Source organism: Magnolia sinica, chromosome 12 (genome assembly GCF_029962835.1).
Source record: "Magnolia sinica isolate HGM2019 chromosome 12, MsV1, whole genome shotgun sequence".
Lineage (NCBI taxonomy): Eukaryota > Viridiplantae > Streptophyta > Magnoliopsida > Magnoliales > Magnoliaceae > Magnolia > Magnolia sinica.
Window position 1 is genome coordinate 58,956,080 of NC_080584.1, and position 21,461 is coordinate 58,977,540.

A 21,461-nucleotide genomic window follows, 5' to 3' on the forward strand; every position below is an offset into this window, starting at 1 on the left:
GCCAATGGCTGATGGTCGGTGCTCTGTGGGCCCCACCATGATGAATGTATTTCATCTATGCCGTCCATCTATTTTTCTAGATCATTTTATGGTATAAGACCAAAAATGAGGTATATATCAATCTCCAGTGAACCACATTACAGGAAACGTGTGTTGAATGAATGTCGACCATTAAAAACTTTTTACAGGCCATAAAAGTTTTGGATCAAGCTGATCTTTGTTTTTTCCCTCCATATACGTTTGTATGACCTAATCAACAGATTGGATGTCAAATAAACAGTACAGTGGGCCTTAGGAGGATTTTAATGGTGGATATCCAATCAGTATTGTTTTCCTGTGTGTGGTCCACCTGAGATTTATGTCCCAATGATTTTTGGGATCAAGCCCTAAAATGATCTGCAAAAATGGAGGAATGGCATGGACGAAACACATACATCATGGTGGGGCCCACAGAGCACCGACCACTAGCCACCGGGCTGGTGGCAGGGGGTAGTAGCCAATCCGTTTCATAAAAATGGGTGGTCAACGAAATGTCCAACCAATGGTCTGCGTGCAATGGAAAAAAAAAAAAAAAAGCATTCTAATCTATGGTTAGGATCATCATCCGATTGGTGTGATTTGTGGCGTATGGACGATCCACAGTAATGCATAATAGATTAGCAGTAATGAATGTGTGCCACATACAAGAGAGTGCTTGGTAACTAATTAAGATGCATGTGTTTAGAATAGGTACCCCCCCGGCCAGCGACTGTGAAATGGTATGCGTTTCTGTTGAAGTGTCTTCTGAGGATCTTTGGTAAGTGCACATGGGTGTAAATGTTAGGTAATGGACACGCCATGCACATGCCACCTTGGGACACGGGTGAAACATCCAAGCTATCCTCGGTTCACTGAGAGTAAGTGTGCCATGATATTACTAATAAGTGGATGGGTTTAAAAAACTGCAGCCCATTTTTTCACCACTATACATGCGTTCTATTAACTGTGGCCTACCTGACTAAGAAGACCAACCTAATTCTTGAGATTTAAAAATAAAAAAGTAATAATAAATAAATAAATAAACGAACATATTGGTACCCCTTCTAATAGATTGCTTGGCAACTGCACCTGCTGCCACGTTGGAATATGTAGTGGTGCATGAGTGCATTAGCTAGTAACACTAATTAAAAGGAGGTACTTGGATGAAAAAAAAAAAAAAAAAAACTTAATTAATGAGGTAGCTTAGTGAAAAGTAAATTTAATTAGGTATGGAAATGTAAATAAATTATTATAAAGCATGTTGATGCCGTTTCTACAGGTCCTCATAGAACATCCTTATTCTAAGAAGGAACGGCTGTTAAAAGACTCGGCAAGACCTGAGTCGAGCAGCGACTCGTCCGACTTGGGGTGACTCATAATATCGAACTGGATCAGATCCGACCATGCCTGTTGTTGAACTTGTCCAACTCCTACAGCCAAGTCCATGAGGCCCACCATGTTGTACGTATGTACCATCCAAACAATGGTTCTTACCTGATGGACGGACTTGATTTTACATATACAAAATGGTAGACCCAGCAGAGCTTGGCTGTTTAAAGCAGCGTGTAAAACAGGTGTTGCAGATTATTCCAGTACAGTTACTCATGGATGTGCATACTGAGGAGATGTAGACCGATCGATGATGCCTGCGTGAGAAAGCAAAGCCCACAAGTGTGTGATGAATTCTCCACCATTCGCTAGATTTTCCACATGGGCCTCTGCGTTATCAGACGGTGCGATGAACAGCATCAGCTCCACCCAAAAATCCGCCAATATCTTCCATTTAAAATGAAGTCGTGTCTCTAACAGTTGCTTAGCAAGCTTAGCTCCCTTTGCTATTACAGTATCAGGCCCTGGTTGTTGTTCATCTTCTCTTATCCCTAACAGTCGCTTCCAAACTCTAATTCCCCTTCTCATTATAGTTTCAGGCCTCTCATCTCCAACCCTATTTCCCATTTCAGTTTCATGCCTTCCCATTAACTCATCACACCTTTCTTCCAGAGACTTCCACCCTTTCAACATTATTCTGGCTTCATCAACCACAGCGTCGAAAATGCTTTCTGTGGCGTATGCATGATTAGGCAGCAATGCCGGAACAAATGCGACTAGGTAGGCACAGTATTTTGATAATGTGGTGGCCACAAGGATATCTATGGCATCGCCAAAATTCCATTGATTCTCACAGATGCTAGTGGCAATGTGCCATACCAAAATGGTGTGTGTGTGTGTTTCAAGGTGGCATGCCCACAAGAGATCACGGCGTTCATTCCTAACCAAGGAAGAACTCCCATTTGAAAATCCACCACCGTTGTTGGTTTTTAGCAACTGGAGGATAGCTTTCTTCACTTGTTTTGCAACTTTCACTGGTGTGTCCTCTCTTTGTCCTTCTTTAGGCAAATCAATGGAACCTAGAGTTATTAGGTCTACCATGTATAACCACCTTGGAGGGTTATAGTCATATGATTGAAGAAGAGAATATTGGCCCATCTTCTTCTCCCAGCGTTTCAAGAGTTTCCGACGGCATATGAATTCGATAATCTTTTTGAGTGGTCGATTTTGCCTCCAAGATTGTTTCTTGACATACTTACTAATCAGCAGTACCTTCATCCAATCTGAAAACACAATGGTGACCCATTCAAAGAGCTCCAACATGAGGATGGCAATTACAACTAGACAGGTGAGGAGAACATCAACGTCGCCGAGGTTGATGGAGCCGATGGGTGCGTGGTAGCCATTAAGTTCAAATGCGACCATCCCGCAACAAACGATGATTACAAGAAATTCTATGATCTTCCGTTTGGGGATGCTGGCAGTGAAGATCACATGGTACTTTGTATACAAGAAATCAAAAAGAAATGCTAGCTCTACTTTGATAACTCTAAAGGCTCTTTCATAAGACTCGTTGCCGGAGAGGTCGTAGAGGAGCCCATCATGGACGAAGCGCCAAGTCTTCTGTTGCTGGCACTCATGTAACGGGTATCCTGCGAATCGCCGCCTGAGTAGCTTGAATAGGGCAAAGGAGAGGCATAAATCCTTTAATTTCCCGTCCGAATCATCATTGATTAGGAGTTCCCCATCGCATTCCCAAACCATTTGAGTAGTAACGACTTTATGACTATCTTTCTTCAACGGCACTAGATACAATGGAGGTTTTGGTTCTAGTTCTGTTTCATCTTCTCCAGTGACTATATAATGGTAGCCTTTCATCTTGACGGGATCGAGATGGTCTTCGTTGCTCCATTCGTGCTCATAGCTCATGAAATCAGCAATCAATTTGATTTTTGACTCTAGCCCAAATGATCGTTTGGCTATTCTGAAGGCGATTGTTCTTTCACGTATCTTGATCATACTGATAACCAAAAGTAGCCCTAGTGGTATATAAAGACTAGCTGTTTCTGTGTATGATCTAAGCAGCCACACCAATAAAAACAATTGAACCACCACTCTCCACTTCTTCCTCTTTGTTTCTTCATTGTATCCGACACTGTATGCTGATATGGATATGTAGAACAAGAACACTGCCCAAATGGGGAATAACCTGTTACAGAAGTGAAGGTTCTGCATGAGTCCTACAGTGTAGGACATTATACTGAAGGAAATCGTGAAACTGGTCCACATGGCTTCCCTGAGCAGCCGGTTTCGGCATCGACGCCGGTATGGTCCGAAGAGTACTAGTAGTGTTAGAAGAATGGTGGTCAAGCTCACCAAAGCTTCAATGGATGCTAGTCTACCATTGTCACTGTCCAGCCCTGGAATGTTACCTCCTCCGGTAGTTCTCGCCACACACCCAGCATCTCTTCTGATTTCTGCCATCTCTATACAGTATCAAACTTCATGAAATTAGTGGCTTCTGACTCAGCAACTGTTCGCATGCATCGCCATCGGGCCTAATGGCATTTAAGTTAAGTTCTCATAGAAACGATAGGACAAGAGAATCAATAACCACTATCCTACAAACTGCAGTTTTAACGAAATAACTGCATTGCAAATGAAATTGATAATAGAAGAGGATTGTTTCACTGGATTTGGAGATTTTGAAACCTGACCACCGGCACCAAGAGTTGCCTGTATCCCCTGTAAGAGTGTGTTTGGATACATGGATTCCGTTTGGGTAACGTAGTGATTTCTCAATGATAACTTTCATGATCACTAAAAATAAAAATAAAAAAGGAAAAATGTTTCCAACAATGGGGTGCCTGTTTAATGAGCAACTAGAATCCTCAAATTCATCAGACAGTTGTCACATTTTATTTATTTATTTTTATTTTCATTTATTTATTTATTTATTTATTTTTGTAGCCGAGAGTTTTGATCATGGATAACAGTTTCTGTGTGGAATCCACATATCTAAACAAACCATTTGTCATGTCAGTGGAAAACAATTTCTTTTTGTGCTTGGATTCTATGTCTCCAAATGTACCCCGAAGGAAGTCTCAAATATTAAGGGATTTTGACCAAAATGACCATGTGGAACAGCCAAACGCTCTAAAAGAAAATCCTTTTTAAGATATTTCTTACCCTTTATAAAATATTTCTTACATGTTCTGAATATCTTTTTAAAATTTTAAAGGGATGAAACTGCCCTTACCTTGAATGACAAGCCAATCAGGCAATGAGAGTGCGGCAGGGAATGCGATTCATTCCTTCGCTCAAAGTTGCTGTGCAGGATCCCACCCTGATATTTGTGAGAAATGCATCCTGTTTGTATGTTTTCTGAGATCATTTTAGGACATGCGACCAAAAATGATCTTCATCCAAGACTCAAGTGGGGCATACGAGAGGGAAAACTGGGTATAGAAATGCCTACTGTTGAAACTGGAGAAAGAAAGTTGGCTCACTTAAGTCTTGGATCTGTCTCATTTTTGTCTGATATCCGAAATGAGCTTGCAAAACAGATGGATGGAGTGGATTTCTCACAAACATCACCATGGGCTCACCATGATGTTAGTGGGCTCACAAATGAAGGAACTTCGCTGGGAACCTAGGTGAGGCCCACCATGATGTTAGTGAGAAATTCAATCCATTCATCCGTTTTGCAAACTCATTATAGAATATGAGATAAAAAATGAGACAGACCCAAGACACAAAACCTGACAAACGATAACGGTGATCATTCAATGGTAACTATTTCCATGTGGTGTGGTCCACATGATTGTCGGATGTGGTTCATTCTTCGAATCAAGGTCTTTTATGAAATTCCAATAAGCATGGATGGAGTGGATTCGAAACATACCCCATGGTGGCCCCACAGATGGTGTCCAAAGCCTCACAAACACTCAACATATGATAACTTTGATTTTTAACAAATGACAACCTTGACCTGGCCACCTCGACCCTAACAATCCCGACTCATAACTTAGTACATGACAACCTCGACCCTTAACAACCATGACCCTGACAACCTAGATCCTTAACACATGACAACCCTAACCCATAAAACATGACAACCTTAGACCCTTAACACATGACAACCTTGAACTTGACAACTTCAACCTTGACCCTTAACACATGACAACTTCGGCCCTGAAATTCTTGATCTTGATGCTTAACACTACAAGGTTGTAGTCCATGGAGCCCAATGTCAAGTATGTGTTACGGGACAAGGTTGTCATGTGTTAAAGGTTTTGATTGTCGTTGTCATGTGTCAAGGGTTAGTCTACTACTATATCTAACTCATCACTCCGATGTTCATATTTTCCATATCCTAAATCATAGAAGAGTCCTCTAATGTTGCAGGATCGTCTTTTTGTTTTCAAGGAAAAAAGAGGAGGGTCAGGGCCTATTTGTTAAATCTGAAGTCTAAAGTCAGAATATGAAATATGAAAATGAAGTCTGAATTTGAAGTCCGAAGACATGTTTGGTAACTACCTAAAAGTAGTGTCAAACTCTGAAAATTAAGTATGGAAGCTAAAACAACCTATTTGTTAACAAACGTCCGGATTGTCCAAAATATGTTAATTTGGCACATTTGCCCCTTTCTCTTGTTTGGAGATGTGGGATGGGATATGCGACTACGGGCCCACCATGATGTATGTGCCTTATATCCACGTCGTATGTCAGTTCCAAAAACTTATTTTAAGGTATGATCCCTAAAATGAAGCAGATCCAAATCTCAGGTGGATCATAATATAGGAAACCATGGTAATCGACCATTTAAAAACTTTTCCTGAGCAACAAAAGTTTTAGACGAAGCTGATATTTGTGTGGTCTCTTCAACCAGGTCTTTAATTATGACCTTATCAACAAGTTGGAGGGCAAATAAACATTCTGGTGGCCCCCTTGGAGTTTTTAATGGTGGGGATTCAATCACAATTGTTTCTTATGGTAAGTTACCTGGGTAACACCTAACCCACTCCCAGCATCAATAGGCAATCCTGCCCAGATTCGGGATCCACCGAAGCTGCAATCGCAACAAGCTTGTACAGTCCTATTAGGGGTTTTGTGGGGGCATACTGTGACATATATGTTTTATCCACACCATTCATACATTTTTCCATATTATTTAATGTCATAAGATCAAAAAAAGTTAAATCTAAAGTTCAAGTGGGCCACACTATAAGAAATAGTGGGAATTGGGCGCTGACCATTGAAAACTTCTTGGCCCCACAGAAGGCTCTGATCTAGCTGATATTTATGTTTTCCCTTTGTGTTTTCCCTTCATGATCTAGGTCTATGTGACCTCATCAAAAGGTTGGATGGTAAATAAACATTACAATGGGCCGTAGGAAGTTTTTATTGGTGAGTGTTCAATCACCACTATTTTCTTGTGATGTGGTCCACTTGAGATTTTGATATGCCTCTTTTTTGGTCTCATGCTCTAAAATGATCTCATAAAATGGATGGAAAGTTTTGATGTAAAATGGATAGGGCCCACATAATTTGGTGATGTCTGGTCAATGGTGTGCGACACACCATGCAATCCAATTCCACCAGATGTAATCTGATAGGAATTTCCTGCTAAAGACATTCACAGGAACTTCTTAAGTTGGGATGCTAGGTCGGACCCACCATGATCTTTGTGGTAAATTCACCCCATCCATTCATTTTGTAAGCTCATTTTAATACAAGAAATTAAAAAAAAAATGTGGTGCCTTGCTCTTCTTTTTTTTTTTTTTTTAGGAAAATCGTTCTATTCATTCATAAAAGGCCAGAGTACATTCGGGCAAGCCCAGAGAAAATTAAAAGAGCTAGGCATGCCTATCGTGAGCCAAAAAAGAAAAACTAATTACAGCTGATTACTCCCTGCCAACGCGACCTCTAAACGCCCCCAATCCCACTCTATCTAACAAAAACAGACCCCTAATATGAATCGGCAAATTTGTGACAAATGAGAAGAAGCAAGTACGTTGAGTATCAGTCCCCATCTTGGCCAGAGCGTCGGCCGGGAAATTGGCTTCCCTAAAGATGTGCATCATGTGAGTTTGGGCCATCATTCTCATATTCTGGATCCTGTTAATCCAGTAGGTCCACTTCCATCCCGGACAAGAGGTACCATTCAGAATATCCACGAGCATTTGTGAGTCAGATTCAATCTCCACCTTATCGAATCCCCATTGAATACAGAGGGAAAGACCGTCAAGAATGGCCTGAATCTCCGCACACATGTTTGTGCCTTGCCCATAAGCATTGGAAAAGGCAAACAAAAACTCCCCATTATCGTTTCTACATATACCTCTACCGCCTGAGTGACGCAGGGATGAACGTGATGAGGATAACTACTCCGAATCCACGGAGCTTCTCTGGACTCCTCACAGAGACTTCTCGAATCCACGAGGAAAGAAAGCAGAAAATAGAAATAAATTCTAATAAATTCGAAATTGATTAATTGATGAATAAAAACGAGTTTACAACCCTTTAAATAGAGCTACCAAGCAATGGGAAAGAAATTAGAATCAAACTACAACTCAAACTCTTAGAATCCGCGACTTACTATAAATAGTAAACTTACTATTTATAGACGGTCGTGATGTCTACTAGTGCGCAAGGTTTTCGTCCAAAAATAGTAAGTGTCCTATTTGGCTTCACCAAACCGTTCTCCTAATTATTCTAAGCTCTTTTCACGTTGGGCGCAACTCCTAAAGCCCGACGGATGAAGAGTTATAATCAAACTAAAACTTACTATTTATAGTAAAAACGAAATTAAAACAGGGAAACGACCGTCAATCTAGGGTTTTTTCACAATTCCGGGCTGCGCAACCCGGCGTAGCGGGGTAAGTTGGCTTCAGTAGCTCGTTCTACCCCAAAATCATATATTTTACGTCACATAACTCATTCCGGATTGCGAGATACGCCCGATTTAAGGTTCGATGGTCTGGATCACTTCTGTCGTCGACCGGGCCTTTTCTGATCCATCTTGGCCATGTAATTGTCCGCGACCCGCTCTACATCAGTCTCCTCCACTTCAAAAGAACTCGTCCTCGAGTTCTCGTCATGCTCTGGTTCATGATACTCGGTCAGGTCCGCGACATTGAAAGTCTGTGAGATTGCCATGTCATCTGGAAGATCAACAACATAAGCGTTATCATTAATCTTTCGGAAGATTGGGATGGGTCCAATCTTCTTATTTTTCAACTTGTTGTACGTCCCGGTCGGAAATCTCTCTTTGCGCAGATGGACCATAACGCGGTCGCCCACCTCGAACACTTTTTGTCGCCGATGCTTGTCCGCTTGTTCCTTATACTTCTCGTTCGAGGCATGTAGCTTGGTCTGCACTTCTGCATGGATGCCCATGATCTTGTCTGCCATATGTTCTGCTGCAATGCTCGTGCCCGGGTGCTTGGGTAGAGGGACCAAGTCAAGTGTGTGGCGAGGCACTCGTCCGTAGATAATCTGGAACGGTGATCTCCCTGTCGAGCGATTCACCATGTTATTGAATGCAAACTCTGCTTGGGACAAGGACAAATCTCACTGCTTCGGTTTTTCTCCTGAAATACAGCGAAGGAGGTTTCCCAATGTGCGATTCACAACTTCGGTCTGCCCATCAGTCTGTGGGTGGTAAGCACTGCTGAATTGAAGTCGTGTATCGAATCGATTCCATAAAGTCCGCCAAAAGTAGCTAATGAACTTCGTGTCACGATCGGAAGTAATGGTCTTGGGGACCCCGTGTAGCCGAACGACCTCCCTGAAAAATAAATTTGCCACGTGTGTTGCATCGAGGGTCTTCTTGCATGGGATAAAGTGCGTCATCTTTGAGAAACGATCTACCACCACGAACACCGAATCCATGCCGCGTTGTGTTCGTGGGAGACCAAGCACGAAGTCCATTGATAAATCCTCCCAAGGACCGTTGGGCACAGGTAACGGGGTGTAGAGGCCCGTATTCTGAGATTGCCCCTTAGAGGTCTAACAAACATGACAACGTTGTACGGCTTTTTCCACATCACGTACTAACTGCGGCCAGTAATACCGCTCTTCCACAAGAGCTCGCGTCTTGTCTCGCCCTAGGTGTCCACCAAGGCCACCTTCATGTAGCTCCTGAATAATCTGCTCACTCAGAGAACTTTGGGGGATGCACAATCGATTCCCTTTGAAGAGAAAATCGTCCTGTATATGAAGGTCACTGGGGTAACCTTCTTGACACTTCATCCAAGAATCTTTGAAGTCCTTATCCTCGGTATACAGCTCCTTGAAACAGTCGAAGCTGACTACCTCGTTGCTCATTGTAACTAGTAGTGATGCACGACGGCTAAGTGCATCAGCCACCTTGTTCTGCTGCCCTGACTTGTGCTTCAGAACGAATGTGAATTCCTGTAAAAACGTAACTCATCTAGCATGCACACGATTCACGTTAGTCTGACTATTAATAAACTTTAATGCTTGATGGTCAGTGTACAAAACAAACTCTCTTTGAATCAGATAATGCCGCCAATGTCGCAGCGCCTGAACAACTGCGTACAAATCAAGCTCATAAGTCGACCACTTCTTTCGGGCTTCGCTAAGCTTCTCGCTGTAGAAGGCTACCGGCCTGCCTTCCTGTAATAATACTCCTCCAATTCCGACGTATGAAGCGTCACACTCAACCTCAAATAATTTGTCGAAATTAGGAAGCACCAAGACCGGTGTTGTAGACAAACGATGCTTGATCTCATGAAAGCTCTTATCAGCTTTATCGGTCCACTGGAACGGTCCTTTTTTCATGCAATCTGTTATAGGCGCGACTATGGTGCTAAAATCTCGCACAAATCGACGATAGAAAGTCGCCAACCCGTGAAAACTCCTCACCTTATGAATGTTTGTCGGGATCGGCCATTCCCTAATAGCTCGCACCTTTTCATCGTCCACACGAATGCCTGTGGATGTTACAACAAATCCTAGAAACAATAGGCTGTCAGTTAAAAAACTACACTTCTTCAAGTTGAGGTACAACTTGTTAAGTTGTAGGACCTGTAGCACCTGCCTGAGATGTTTCCTGTGCTCCGCCTCATCCTGGCTATATATCAATATGTCATCAAAATATACTACCACAAATCGGCTAGTGAACAGTTTTAGAACTTGATTCATTAAACGCATAAAAGTACTTGGTGCGTTCGATAGGCCGAAGGGCATAACCAGCCACTCATACAACCCTTCCTTGGTCTTGAATGCCGTTTTCCACTCATCACCGGGTCGAATACGAATCTGATGGTACCCGCTCCTTAAATCTAGTTTAGAGAACACCTTGGCCCCTTCTAACATATCGAGCATGTCGTCCAACCGTGGTATTGGAAACCGATATTTGATGGTAATTTTGTTGATTGCTCGGCTGTCGACACACATGCGCCAGCTTCCATCTTTTTTTGGCGTTAATAATGCTGGTACGGCACATGGGCTCATGCTCTCTCTCAAGAGACCCTTACGGATCAATTCCTCCACTTGCCCTTGAAGTATCTCACACTCCTTCGGACTCATCCGATAATGAGGGCGATTGGGCAGGCTAGCCCCAGGGACGATGTCTATGTGATGTTGGATGTCCCTCATGGGGGGCAATCCATCAGGTAAATCCTCAGGCCAGACTTCTTTGAATTCATTTAGCAACAGTCTTAAATTTGGAGGGATGTTTGAGGGTTCCTCTTCCTCGCCCTTTACTACTACGGCGTATACCTCGCCAGTTTCCTTGGATTCCTCCATGAAATCCCGAATGGTCAAGAGGGAACTCCCCTCCACTTTAGAGGCTTCAGGGTGGTTCTCTGGTGCCATAGGGGCAAGGATTATTTTTCGACTATCCTTGACGAATATGTAGACATTATCTCGTCCCCGATGGGTCGCATCACGGTCCGACTGCCAGGGTCGACCGAGTAACATATGACAAGCTTCCATATCGACCACGTCACAAAGTATTTGATCTTTATAATTTTTGCCAATTGAAAATGAGATAGTGCATTGTTCAGTTACCTTGGTCTCATTCACCTTTTTTATCCAGCTAATAGAGTATGGGGAAGGATGTTTCATCGTTGGTAGCCGCAACTTGTCCACCATTACTCTCGAGACGATATTTTCACTACCACCACTGTCTATGATCACATCACAGACCTTTCCGTTGACGGTGCACCGAGTACGAAATATATTGTGTCGCTGTGGATGTAATTCCTTTCGTGGGGCATACAGTAATCGCCTCACAACTAGAAATTCACCACGATCCTCACCCGTCACTTCATCGCCACCTGCTATTTCTTCAGTGGTTTGTTCATGTTCATCAAAGCGATGGTCTTCTTCTGCGGCCTCATCTTCAGTACCCCCTTCGTTTATAGTCAAGTGCGCTGCGGGACGTTGAGGACAAGTGTTTGATAAGTGGCCTGGTTGGCCACAGCGGTAACAATTATTCGACCTTGGCCGAGCATAAGGATTTGGAATCCTACTCGGACCCGCTGTTCTAGGTGCTGCACGTTGAGGTCTGGATGAGTCGCTCCTCGTATCACGGTTTGCGGTTGTAGGAAGTTGAGGTACTGGGTCTTTTCCTCGTGGCAGGACTGGATCCTGCATGGGACCCATCATGAGGGGTCGAGTTGATGGATATGGACGAGCAGGAGCTCTTGCAAGTTGTGTTTCTGCCCTACTCGCCAATTAAACTGCTTCATCCACGGTCCCGACTGGGTACATCTGAACTCGGTCCTGAATTATCAGTCGCAACCCACCTATAAATCATGCCACCTTCTGTGACTCAGATTCTGACAGATCGTTTCGTGTAGCCAACCGTTGAAATTCTTCAGTGTAATCTGTGACAGTTCAATTTCCTTGTCTGCAATTTTGATATTGTTGGAATAATATCTGCTCATAATCACTGGGGAGAAATCATGATCGAAGAAGACGTCTCATCCGTGGCCATGATGAGATGGGTGCCTTGTTCTGGCGAGCTCGTGAGAGTTGTAATTGTTCCCACCATGCAGAAGCACCAGATTTTAATTTAAACGCTACCAATTTTACCCTTTTATGATCTGGCACGTCCATGTAATCAAAATATCTCTCTACTTCGGCTAGCCAATCGAGAAAATCTTCTATACGTAATAAACCGTTAAAACTAGGAAGTTCAGCCTTACCTCGATAGTCTCTTTCAGCACGATCTAGATGATCACCTCCATGGATTGGTCGTCGAGCAAAACCCTCATTAAGGTCCTCGTTGCTAGAACTTGAATCATCTGGTGTAGCCCTACGGTTTGCCACTGGTAGTGCTCTACGAAAATCGGGGTTGGGTCGTACAGCAACCATGGGTGGTGGAGCCACCATGGGTGGTGGAGCACCGCCAGACGGTCGAGAGTTGCCTGCAGCCCTTGCATGGTCAACTGACTCTCCCGGTGGAAAGCTTCCATTCTTTCCGAAAGATAACGAATCCCTGGATCACCGTCCACAGGATTTTGATTCATACCTTCGTTGTTTGCCATCGGCCCGAGGGGAATCCTCGCTTTGATACCAATTGACGCAGGGATGAACGTGATGAGGATAACTACTCCGAATCCACGGAGCTTCTCTGGACTCCTCACAGAGACTTCTCGAATCCACGAGGAAAGAAAGCAGAAAATAGAAATAAATTCTAATAAATTCGAAATTGATTAATTGATGAATAAAAACGAGTTTACAGCCCTTTAAATAGGGCTACCAAGCAATGGGAAAGAAATTAGAATCAAACTACAACTCAAACTCTTAGAATCCGCGACTTACTATAAATAGTAAACTTACTATTTATAGACGGTCGTGATGTCTACTAGTGCGCAAGGTTTTCGGCCAAAAATAGTAAGTGTCCTATTTGGCTTCACCAAACCGTTCTCCTAATTATTCTAAGCTCTTTTCACGTTGGGCGCAACTCCTAAAGCCCGACGGATGAAGAGTTATAATCAAACTAAAACTTACTATTTATAGTAAAAACGAAATTAAAACAGGGAAACGACCGTCAATCTAGGGTTTTTTCACAATTTCGAGCTGCGCAACCCGGCGTAGCGGGGTTGGTTGGCTTCAGTAGCTCGTTCTACCCCAAAATCATATATTTTACGTCACATAACTCATTCCGGATTGCGAGATACGCCCGATTTAAGGTTCGATGGTCTGGATCACTTCTGTCGTCGACCGGGCCTTTTCTGATCCATCTTGGCCATGTAATTGTCCGCGACCCGCTCTACATCGCTGAGGGCCCCGGGTTACCCCTACAAGAACCGTCAACATTAATCTTTACCCACCCAATGCGCGGCTTGATCCAACACACCACCTTCAACTGAGGTTGCAACTGATTAGAGGATGCCGGGTCCGAGCTCCTGCTAGTAACTGATGAGGACAGAATCTGGACCGAGTTGCCATCACTCCGAGAAGCAACATACGAAAGCCACCAATTCAACTGAGCAAACATGGCCAGCAAGAAGATCTTTTTGCCGTCAAACCGAGCAGCGTTGTGGGTTTTCCACACCACCCAACAGAGGAGGAAAGGGGCGACTCTCCGCATCTCAGACTTTCTCCCCGACGCAAGGCAAGCACTCTTTCCTTTGTGCAATACGAAGACGCGAAGAGGGAGCCGGCAAAATATTTATGTGGAAGATTTCACCAATGTGACACGAGAGAGCCTTTGCGATGCGGCTATGGAGAAAGAGATGCGGAATTGTCTCAGCAGATATAAGGTCTGGATTTTCAAACCCACAACAGACGCAAGCAGAAGCCAGCTGCATGCCCTGGGATTGAACGATAGCATCAACCGGGACAGCCCTCTGCATGATCCTCCACGCTAGCAGCGAAATTTTAGGAGGCAGCCCTTTGCTCCATAGGATTCTGGCCCACTCTGTAGGCGAGGAGGGAGATCTACAAATATTTCTAACTGAACTCACTGAGAACTTACCTAACGGATTCAACGGCTAGAAACTACTGTCAGGACCTACCGAGACGCTGAAACCCCCATGGAATATGTAGTCAATTATCCACTGGGGAAGGAAATTGAAGTTAGCTGAAGGGGGCAGAGGGCTACATGAGCCCAGAAAATCTCGGACCTGCATCGCCAACATAGCCTCTGGTATGGGATTAATGGTGCAGACCAGTTCTCCGACCACAGCAGATAAGTACCCTCTCCTAACCGACGCTGCACAATAGTGTCTAGAAGAGAGAATTGGGACTGAATGCAACTCCAAATAGGGGATGCAAAGCCGCTTCTCCTGGGAGATACAAGATGCTGCAAAGGAAGCTTGTATTTTGCAGACATGAAGGAGCCCATAAACTATCATTTTTTGCATAGACGATGCTCCACGCCATCTTTAAACGGAAGGCCTACATGACCTCCTGCAACCTCCTAAAGCCTAAACCACCTTCGTCAATAGGAACCGCCAACCTTTTCCAATTCATCCAGTGAAGTTTCCATTTACCCTGAGACCATCCCCAGAAAAAATTACAAAAACACTTTTCCAAAGATAATAGAACCTGCTGAGGAATATGCGCCGCTGCCAGTGAATGGATGGGGACACTTCCCAAAACATGCTTGATAAGGACCATTCTACCTACCTAGGAGAGAATCCTAGCCTGCCATCTCTGGATCCGCCCGTTTATCCTATCCAAAAGCGGCTGGAACATACTTGATTTAACTCTTCCGGCCGAGATGGGAACTCCCAGATAAGTAAATGTGGAGGAGGCCCTGGCGATTCCAAGCACATCCTCGATCGATCTAACCCGAGCTGACGTCATCTTGGGAGTGCAAACAAAGTAACTTTTGTGGAGGTTGATGCTTTGGCCCGCTGCTTCCTGATACTTGTCTAGAAAACCTCTCATGATCTGAAGAGAAGCAAGACCCTCATTAAGGAACGGAAGGGTGTCGTCGGCATAAAGGAGGTGGGACACCTGCGGGCAGCCCCTTCGGGTCTTGAACGGGGTGCAACGGCCTTGGTCCACCAAGGACCTAAGGCCCCGGTTAAGAGCCTCCGCTACTATAACAAAAGGCACCGGGGAGATAGGATCGCCTTGCCGAAGACCTCTAGTTGATTTGAAGAATCCGGTCAACTCCCCATTCACTAACACTGAGAACCAATTATTACTCCAGCAATTTTCAACAAATTCCACCCATCTAAAACTGAAGCCGAATCGGGAGAGAACCTACTTGAGAAAGTTCCATTCGACTCTATCATACGCTTTCTCCATATCCAACTTGAGAATGATGTTTCCACCTCGAACCTTCCTGGTAATGTCCCTGAAAAGCTCCTGACTGAGTGCAATGTTTTCTGAAATGAGACGGCCTGGGATGAAAGCCCCTTGCTCTAAGGAGATGATCGAAGGAAGGATGGAACTCAATCTAGCTACCACTATATTGGCAAAGATCTTGTAAATACAATTGCATAGACTTATAAGACGATAATCAGACAACTTCTTAGGGGATTGCATCTTAGGGATTAAGCAAATGAGCGAAGTAGTGAAGGACCTGGGCATTTTACCACCTTGGAATAGAAATATGATGGTGTTCTGGATATCATGGCCCACCACATCCTAACAAGCAGTATAGAAAGCGCTCGAGAAGCCATCAGGCCCCGGCGTGGCATCCGCGGGAATAGCCTCGATGGCCCTTTTAACTTCCATAAGAGTCGGCGGAGCCATCAGGCCGTGATTCTGCTGCTAAGAAACAAGTTGCGGGATGATCTGAAGAATCTAGTGGGCGTCAGAAGTAGGAGAGGAAGTAAATTGTCGCTTAAAAAAATTCACCGCTTCTGCTTTGATCCGTCAAGCTCTTCAATCTCTTGGCCTGACTCTGATATAACCTTGCGAATAAGGCAACGACTGTGCTTTACAGCTGCAGAAGCGTGGAAAATTTTCGTTCACTTTCTGCTAACCAATCAATTCGAGCCTTTTGCTTCCAATAAATTTCCTGCATTAATTCTAGCCTGTTAAGCTTATCTGCAGCTGATCTAAAGTCATCTAACTGCTGAAGAGAGGGGACATCCGAAGGATCGACGATCTGGATGCTGGCCTCAAGATCGCCCAGCTCCCTTTCGGCCTGACGGACATGGTCGAATATGTTTCTGAAGACGTTTTTGTTCCAACTTTTGAGATCCTGCTTCACTGCCTTGAGCTTTGCTATGACATTAAGCACCGGGTGCCTTGATTCAATCCTTTTCCAAGCTATGCTAACCACCTACTGAAAGGATTCGTGGTGAGTCCACATCCTCTGAAATCTGAACGGCTTAGGGCCACTGGGAGCACTTGTGGAGGGAAAAACCAAAAGTAGAGGGGCATGATCGGAGTTGAATCTAGGCAGATGATGCACTTGAAATGCGGGGAAGAACGCAGCCCAATTAGCATTGGTGAGGACCCTGTCTAGTCTCACCCAAACCCTGGAGGCACCTCCTTGATTATTACTCCACGTGAACCTGTTTCCCGAGAATCCTGCATATCCATCAGACCTGCATTATTTATTGCATCGACGAAATCAGCTGAGCTTGCTCTATCCAGCTGTCTCCTACTTCTCTCAGAAGCCTCTGTGACAACATTGAAGTCTCCATCGAGGTAGACATTGAAGCCAGCTCAGCCCACAACGCTCTCCTGAGAATACTTGAGCAACTGGCATAGACAAAGGTAAACGAGATCGGGACCGACACATCCTGCAGGTTAAACAAAATAGATAGGGATTGTTGAGACATATTTATGACTGAAAAAGGGATAGAGGATTTGCAGAAAAACCATATTTTGCCCCCTACACCCCCATTAGAGCAGGATGAATGGTAGCCAAGGGACAAACCAACTCCCACCCTCTTCTCGTCGCGGAGCATTGGTTCAAGAAGCACAACAACCCAAGGGTTATGATCTCTGATCACCCTCTTAACAGCTCTTAGGGATCGATGATTTTCGATTCCACGAACGTTCCATATGAGGATCTTATCCATTCAACACACATCTGGTATTCACAACCCTTCGCCTTTCTCTGTGCAACCTTAACTCCCATTCACCTTTTGTTGAGAAGAGCTTGCTTGTGCTAATCCTCCTAGCCAATTGTAATCCCCTAACAGTGCCCTTTCTCTTTTTATAATGTTTCATTCTGTCGAGTAATTTTGCTATCTTTGGCTCACCTTTCAAACCTACTGCGGTGTTTCTGACTAAATCTGTGTCTGTTAATTTGAAAAAAGGAGACAGGTCCGCCGATAGATCCAAATTGTCTGCCTGGACGCCTGCCTTTGAACTGTAACTAGCCGGCTGGTCCTCAGTCCCAGCACACTAATGCTGAATCCCTGAGGAGCCCTTAACTACCCCTGAGGCTGGATGATCATCTGCATTGTGGAGCTGGAGTTCCACCTCCTTGTCTTCTTCGAAGCTGCTCTCGCCGGGGTCCCAAGTTCTCTCATCTCCTTCTGCCATATCTTCATTGGGGTGCTGATTTCCTTTTTTGGGTTGAAGAGTCGGGATGCTGAATAGCTCAGGCAGACCGTACCTATCTATTTCCATACTGACATCTTGGAAGTTTAGAGGAGAACTTTCTTCCAAGCGTGAACGAAACTGCGTCTCACCTCCGTGTTGAGCAAACATCATGGGGAGCTCAATGCCCAGCTGGTGTCTCAGTTGATCAATGCTCTGCTTCTCCTTTTCCATTGGGGTCCTCATGTTATCATGCTGCGCATCACCCTTCTGCGTCGGATCCTGAGGGAGCAGGCGAGCATCAGCGCTGCTGGGAATGAATGGGATCATAGCACCGATCATGAAGTTACTATCTGTGTTCTGCTCCTTTGCTGATTTGGCTTGCAAATCCATAGCGTCCCTTGGTTTACATTGAGTTTCCTCTGCTTCTCACGTCGGGACTGGTGTATAACAGATCAGTTGCTGAACAGTGGGTGAAGGATCCTCCGTTGGCAACACCGAGCCCACTGTATCACTGATCGTTTGTTGAGGATGAGATGGGGGATCCTTCGCTGGTATCACTGGATTGGGAGTTTAACATACGATCAGGGCCTGAATTGATGCTCAAACTCCTGTGAATTCCTCATTGTCTTGATTCTCAATATAAGCAGGGCCAGCTGGATCTTTTGTGTTTACATCTTCTTCATGCGGGTATTGCGGAGCTGACTTTGGTATGGTGACAGTTCCCCAAGACCAAGGTTCCAATTCAACAACAATAGGAAAATTTCTGTCGACAACCTGTAGACTGAGAACCTGATTGAAGTGGTGCCTTGCTCTTACTCTGGTGGTAGACTCTCAGGAGTTTCAACATCTAGTTGAGGGTTCGAGTACCCATAGGTGGTGAAATCCCACTACAGCTGAGTGTGTGGTGGTGTGTGTGCGTGTGTAAAATAAAAAATAATAATAAAAAAGTGGTAGATCCAAAACTCAAGTAGGCCACACTATAGGAAACAGTGAACTCGGTCGACATGCTTATTAAAGTATTTTGTATAGAGAAGTTTAAGTTCTGTGTAACTTATCTAGGCTTCACGAAGGCTTAATGAAGACGAAGCGTGCACAATAAGTGACAATAGAGCTATGATGGAAGGCGGTTAGAGATGGTGTACATGGTAGAGCAATAAAGCATGAAGATTGAATTCACGGTGGACGTTGTTGTCAGATGTCTTCAACCTATCTGAAATAGGGTCTGTCGATGGCATTGATAGGCAACTTGATCCCATCAAGCATTTATCAATGTCATTGACAATACACTTGATCTTATCAAGAAAATTCAAAAAATTCCTAGTTACTCGTTGGATAGTTTTTGGAGTGCTACTCGATTCCATCAAAGGTGGCTTTGATCCCATCGATAGATCCTCGATGGTTGTCCATCCTACCGATAGACGTGCCTAATTTTGTGGAAGTGCGTATTTTATTTCTTGATTCGGTTGTATAGCATATTTTGTTTCTTGATTCGATTGTAACTCTATATAAGGAGTTGTAAATGGAGGAATTGGGGTGAATCATGTTCAAGGAGTTTATAGAGGAAAAGGGAGAGCAAAGATTGAATTTTGTGAAGGGATTTTGGGGTTGAATGGATCAGTAAGCCCATCCATCTCTTGAAATTTCACTTTCATAGTGGATTTGTTGATGCTTTGTGCCGTGGTTTTTTCATACAAAAATCATGTGATTTCTGTTTGTTTGTGTTGTGTTTGATTTCTTCTTGTTTGATTGAATTCGAGTTTTCTTATGTGCGATCCCCATTACCTTTCAATATTTAAAATGGTCTTATATAAAAACAAAAATTCCTCAAAACCTCAATCTTGGAAAAATGCCTTGACTATTTTGAATTTTCAAAACGATCATCCAATTGGGCAAATGGAAGGAGCAATGGCCAAAATAGCCTTGGTCGTTTTTATTTTTATTTTTTGCAAAAAGTGGTATAAGTCAAGCATTGTATATCCAACATGGTTTATGTATGAAATCCAGTCCGTGCAAAAGCGCCCAACTATAATGAACAGACGCTTCAAAATTAGGCCAATCAAAATATCATGTGAGCCACACCTAAATTGGAGTTTTGGAGGAGTGACAGCTTTTTATATGGACCACATGATAATTGGGCAGGCCTTTTTCTTTCTTTCATTTTTTTTAAAAGATAACCAAGGTAGGTCCACATGTTTGATGGGTTGGATGTCATATACACATCACATGGGTCCATGATGCTTGGCTCTACAACTTTTCTTAAAAGAAAATAAACAAAGTGCATTTTGGTTAATTAGTCCTCAGTCTATCTCCTACAAATTAAGAATAGTTCAATATTTTTCTCATAAATCTGGGTTTTTGAGGATTTTTTTTATAAATATCCCTACTTGATATGATGTTAATTACAAAATGGGAGACTCCTTTTCTTACCGAGGTGAAGAACCAAGGTTTCAATATTGCTCTATTCATCAGCTTGAATGGAAAATCAAGGAAATAACTTAAGAAAACCTAGTAACTAAACATCCTGTCTCCAGCTCCTTAGATGATTATCTGGCGAATTCAAGTGGTATGCTCCCACCTTTCAATTTAAAAAAAATATATAAATATAAATATAAATATAAATATAAATATAAAAAATTAAAAAAAAAAAAAACTAAAAAAAAAACTAATAATATTGAAAAGAAAGAAAGCTGGCGGATACATCTTCCCTGGTGGGAAAGATGATCACGCTTGCATTCCTTGCCATTCCTTGGAGATATGGAGAGGTAGCCAACAGTGTAAAAACCAAATAATCGTGTAAGAAAATGTTAGATATATCCACCGATTTGAATAGATTTGGCTTACCAGGTATTTGGACCTCCCCTTCCTTGTCTAGGCAATCGACATGGTGGGGTCCACCAAATGGATGACTTGAATGTGCCACACACCTGTTGGGTTGGAAATAAATTAATTCAGAGCCTAGAAACCATTTTGAAAGAACGAATAAAATCACGGGCCAGGGAAGTGAGGTATGTGCACCTGATCTTGTAGCTATTAGCTTCTTTGAGATTGTCAAGGACGGACCCAAATTCGAGTAAGTTGAGAGTTCAAATGAAGAACCAAGGAATAGAATGATTTGAATGAAATCAGACAACTTAAGAACAGCCCAAAGATAGTAATATAAACATATAGAGCGTATGGTTTTGCAAAGTCCATACACGCATATAAGGCAGCTCCTATGCAAGCCGCCACATGCACCAACATGGCATGCTTGTCTGAGATCCAATCCACGTCAATTAGAGAAAATAAATGAAAATAAATGAGAAGTTCATCCTAGTCTTTTGAACAAGTCCACTTATCTTTCTACCTGATGGCTTGATATGGGCTAATCTTTTTGCCAGCGCATCTAAATAGTGGGGCCCCTTTTATGGACGGCTGAGATTTTTTACCCATATGCTGCGTTGGCACATGCAGTGGCAGGTAGCGTGGATGCGTGGATGCGTTATATGTGTTATACACGCGCAAGGGCTTAATAAGCAAACAGAGAGAGTAGTGTAGCACAAGGCGCTTGATTAATAGTATTCATCAAAATGTCGAGTAAAGAAGAACAAAACGTTCCAGGCTTTTACTTTATAAGGCATTCACCGTAGCCTTTTAAGTAAAGAAGAACAAAACGTGCAAGCCCTTTACTT

At 43.4% G+C, this 21,461-nt stretch overlaps 1 protein-coding gene across 4 annotated transcripts; it reads right to left on the bottom strand.

The window, feature by feature from the left end:
* Nucleotides 1-1,236: 1,236 nt before the first annotated feature.
* On the bottom strand, nucleotides 1,237-21,229 carry LOC131221438 (uncharacterized). Of its 4 annotated transcripts, XM_058216691.1 has the most exons (4): nucleotides 20,809-21,226; nucleotides 20,635-20,717; nucleotides 3,780-3,905; nucleotides 1,237-3,556 (listed from the first exon to the last, which is right to left on the bottom strand). In XM_058216691.1, exon 4 carries the CDS (start codon nucleotides 3,364-3,366, stop codon nucleotides 1,621-1,623), a length of 1,746 nt encoding a protein of 581 aa, XP_058072674.1. In that variant the 5' UTR covers nucleotides 3,367-3,556; nucleotides 3,780-3,905; nucleotides 20,635-20,717; nucleotides 20,809-21,226; the 3' UTR covers nucleotides 1,237-1,620. The 4 variants fall into 4 exon arrangements, with proteins under 4 accessions (XP_058072674.1, XP_058072673.1, XP_058072672.1 ...); XM_058216690.1 differs by having other exon boundaries at nucleotides 1,237-3,880; nucleotides 20,809-21,229; XM_058216689.1 differs by having other exon boundaries at nucleotides 1,237-3,905; nucleotides 20,809-21,229.
* Nucleotides 21,230-21,461: the final 232 nt, after the last annotated feature.

Bases quoted from the DNA above. Each gene is read 5' to 3' on its own strand.
- LOC131221438 (XM_058216690.1), bottom strand. From the start codon at position 3,831: ATGGCAGAAATCAGAAGAGATGCTGGGTGTGTGGCGAGAACTACCGGA.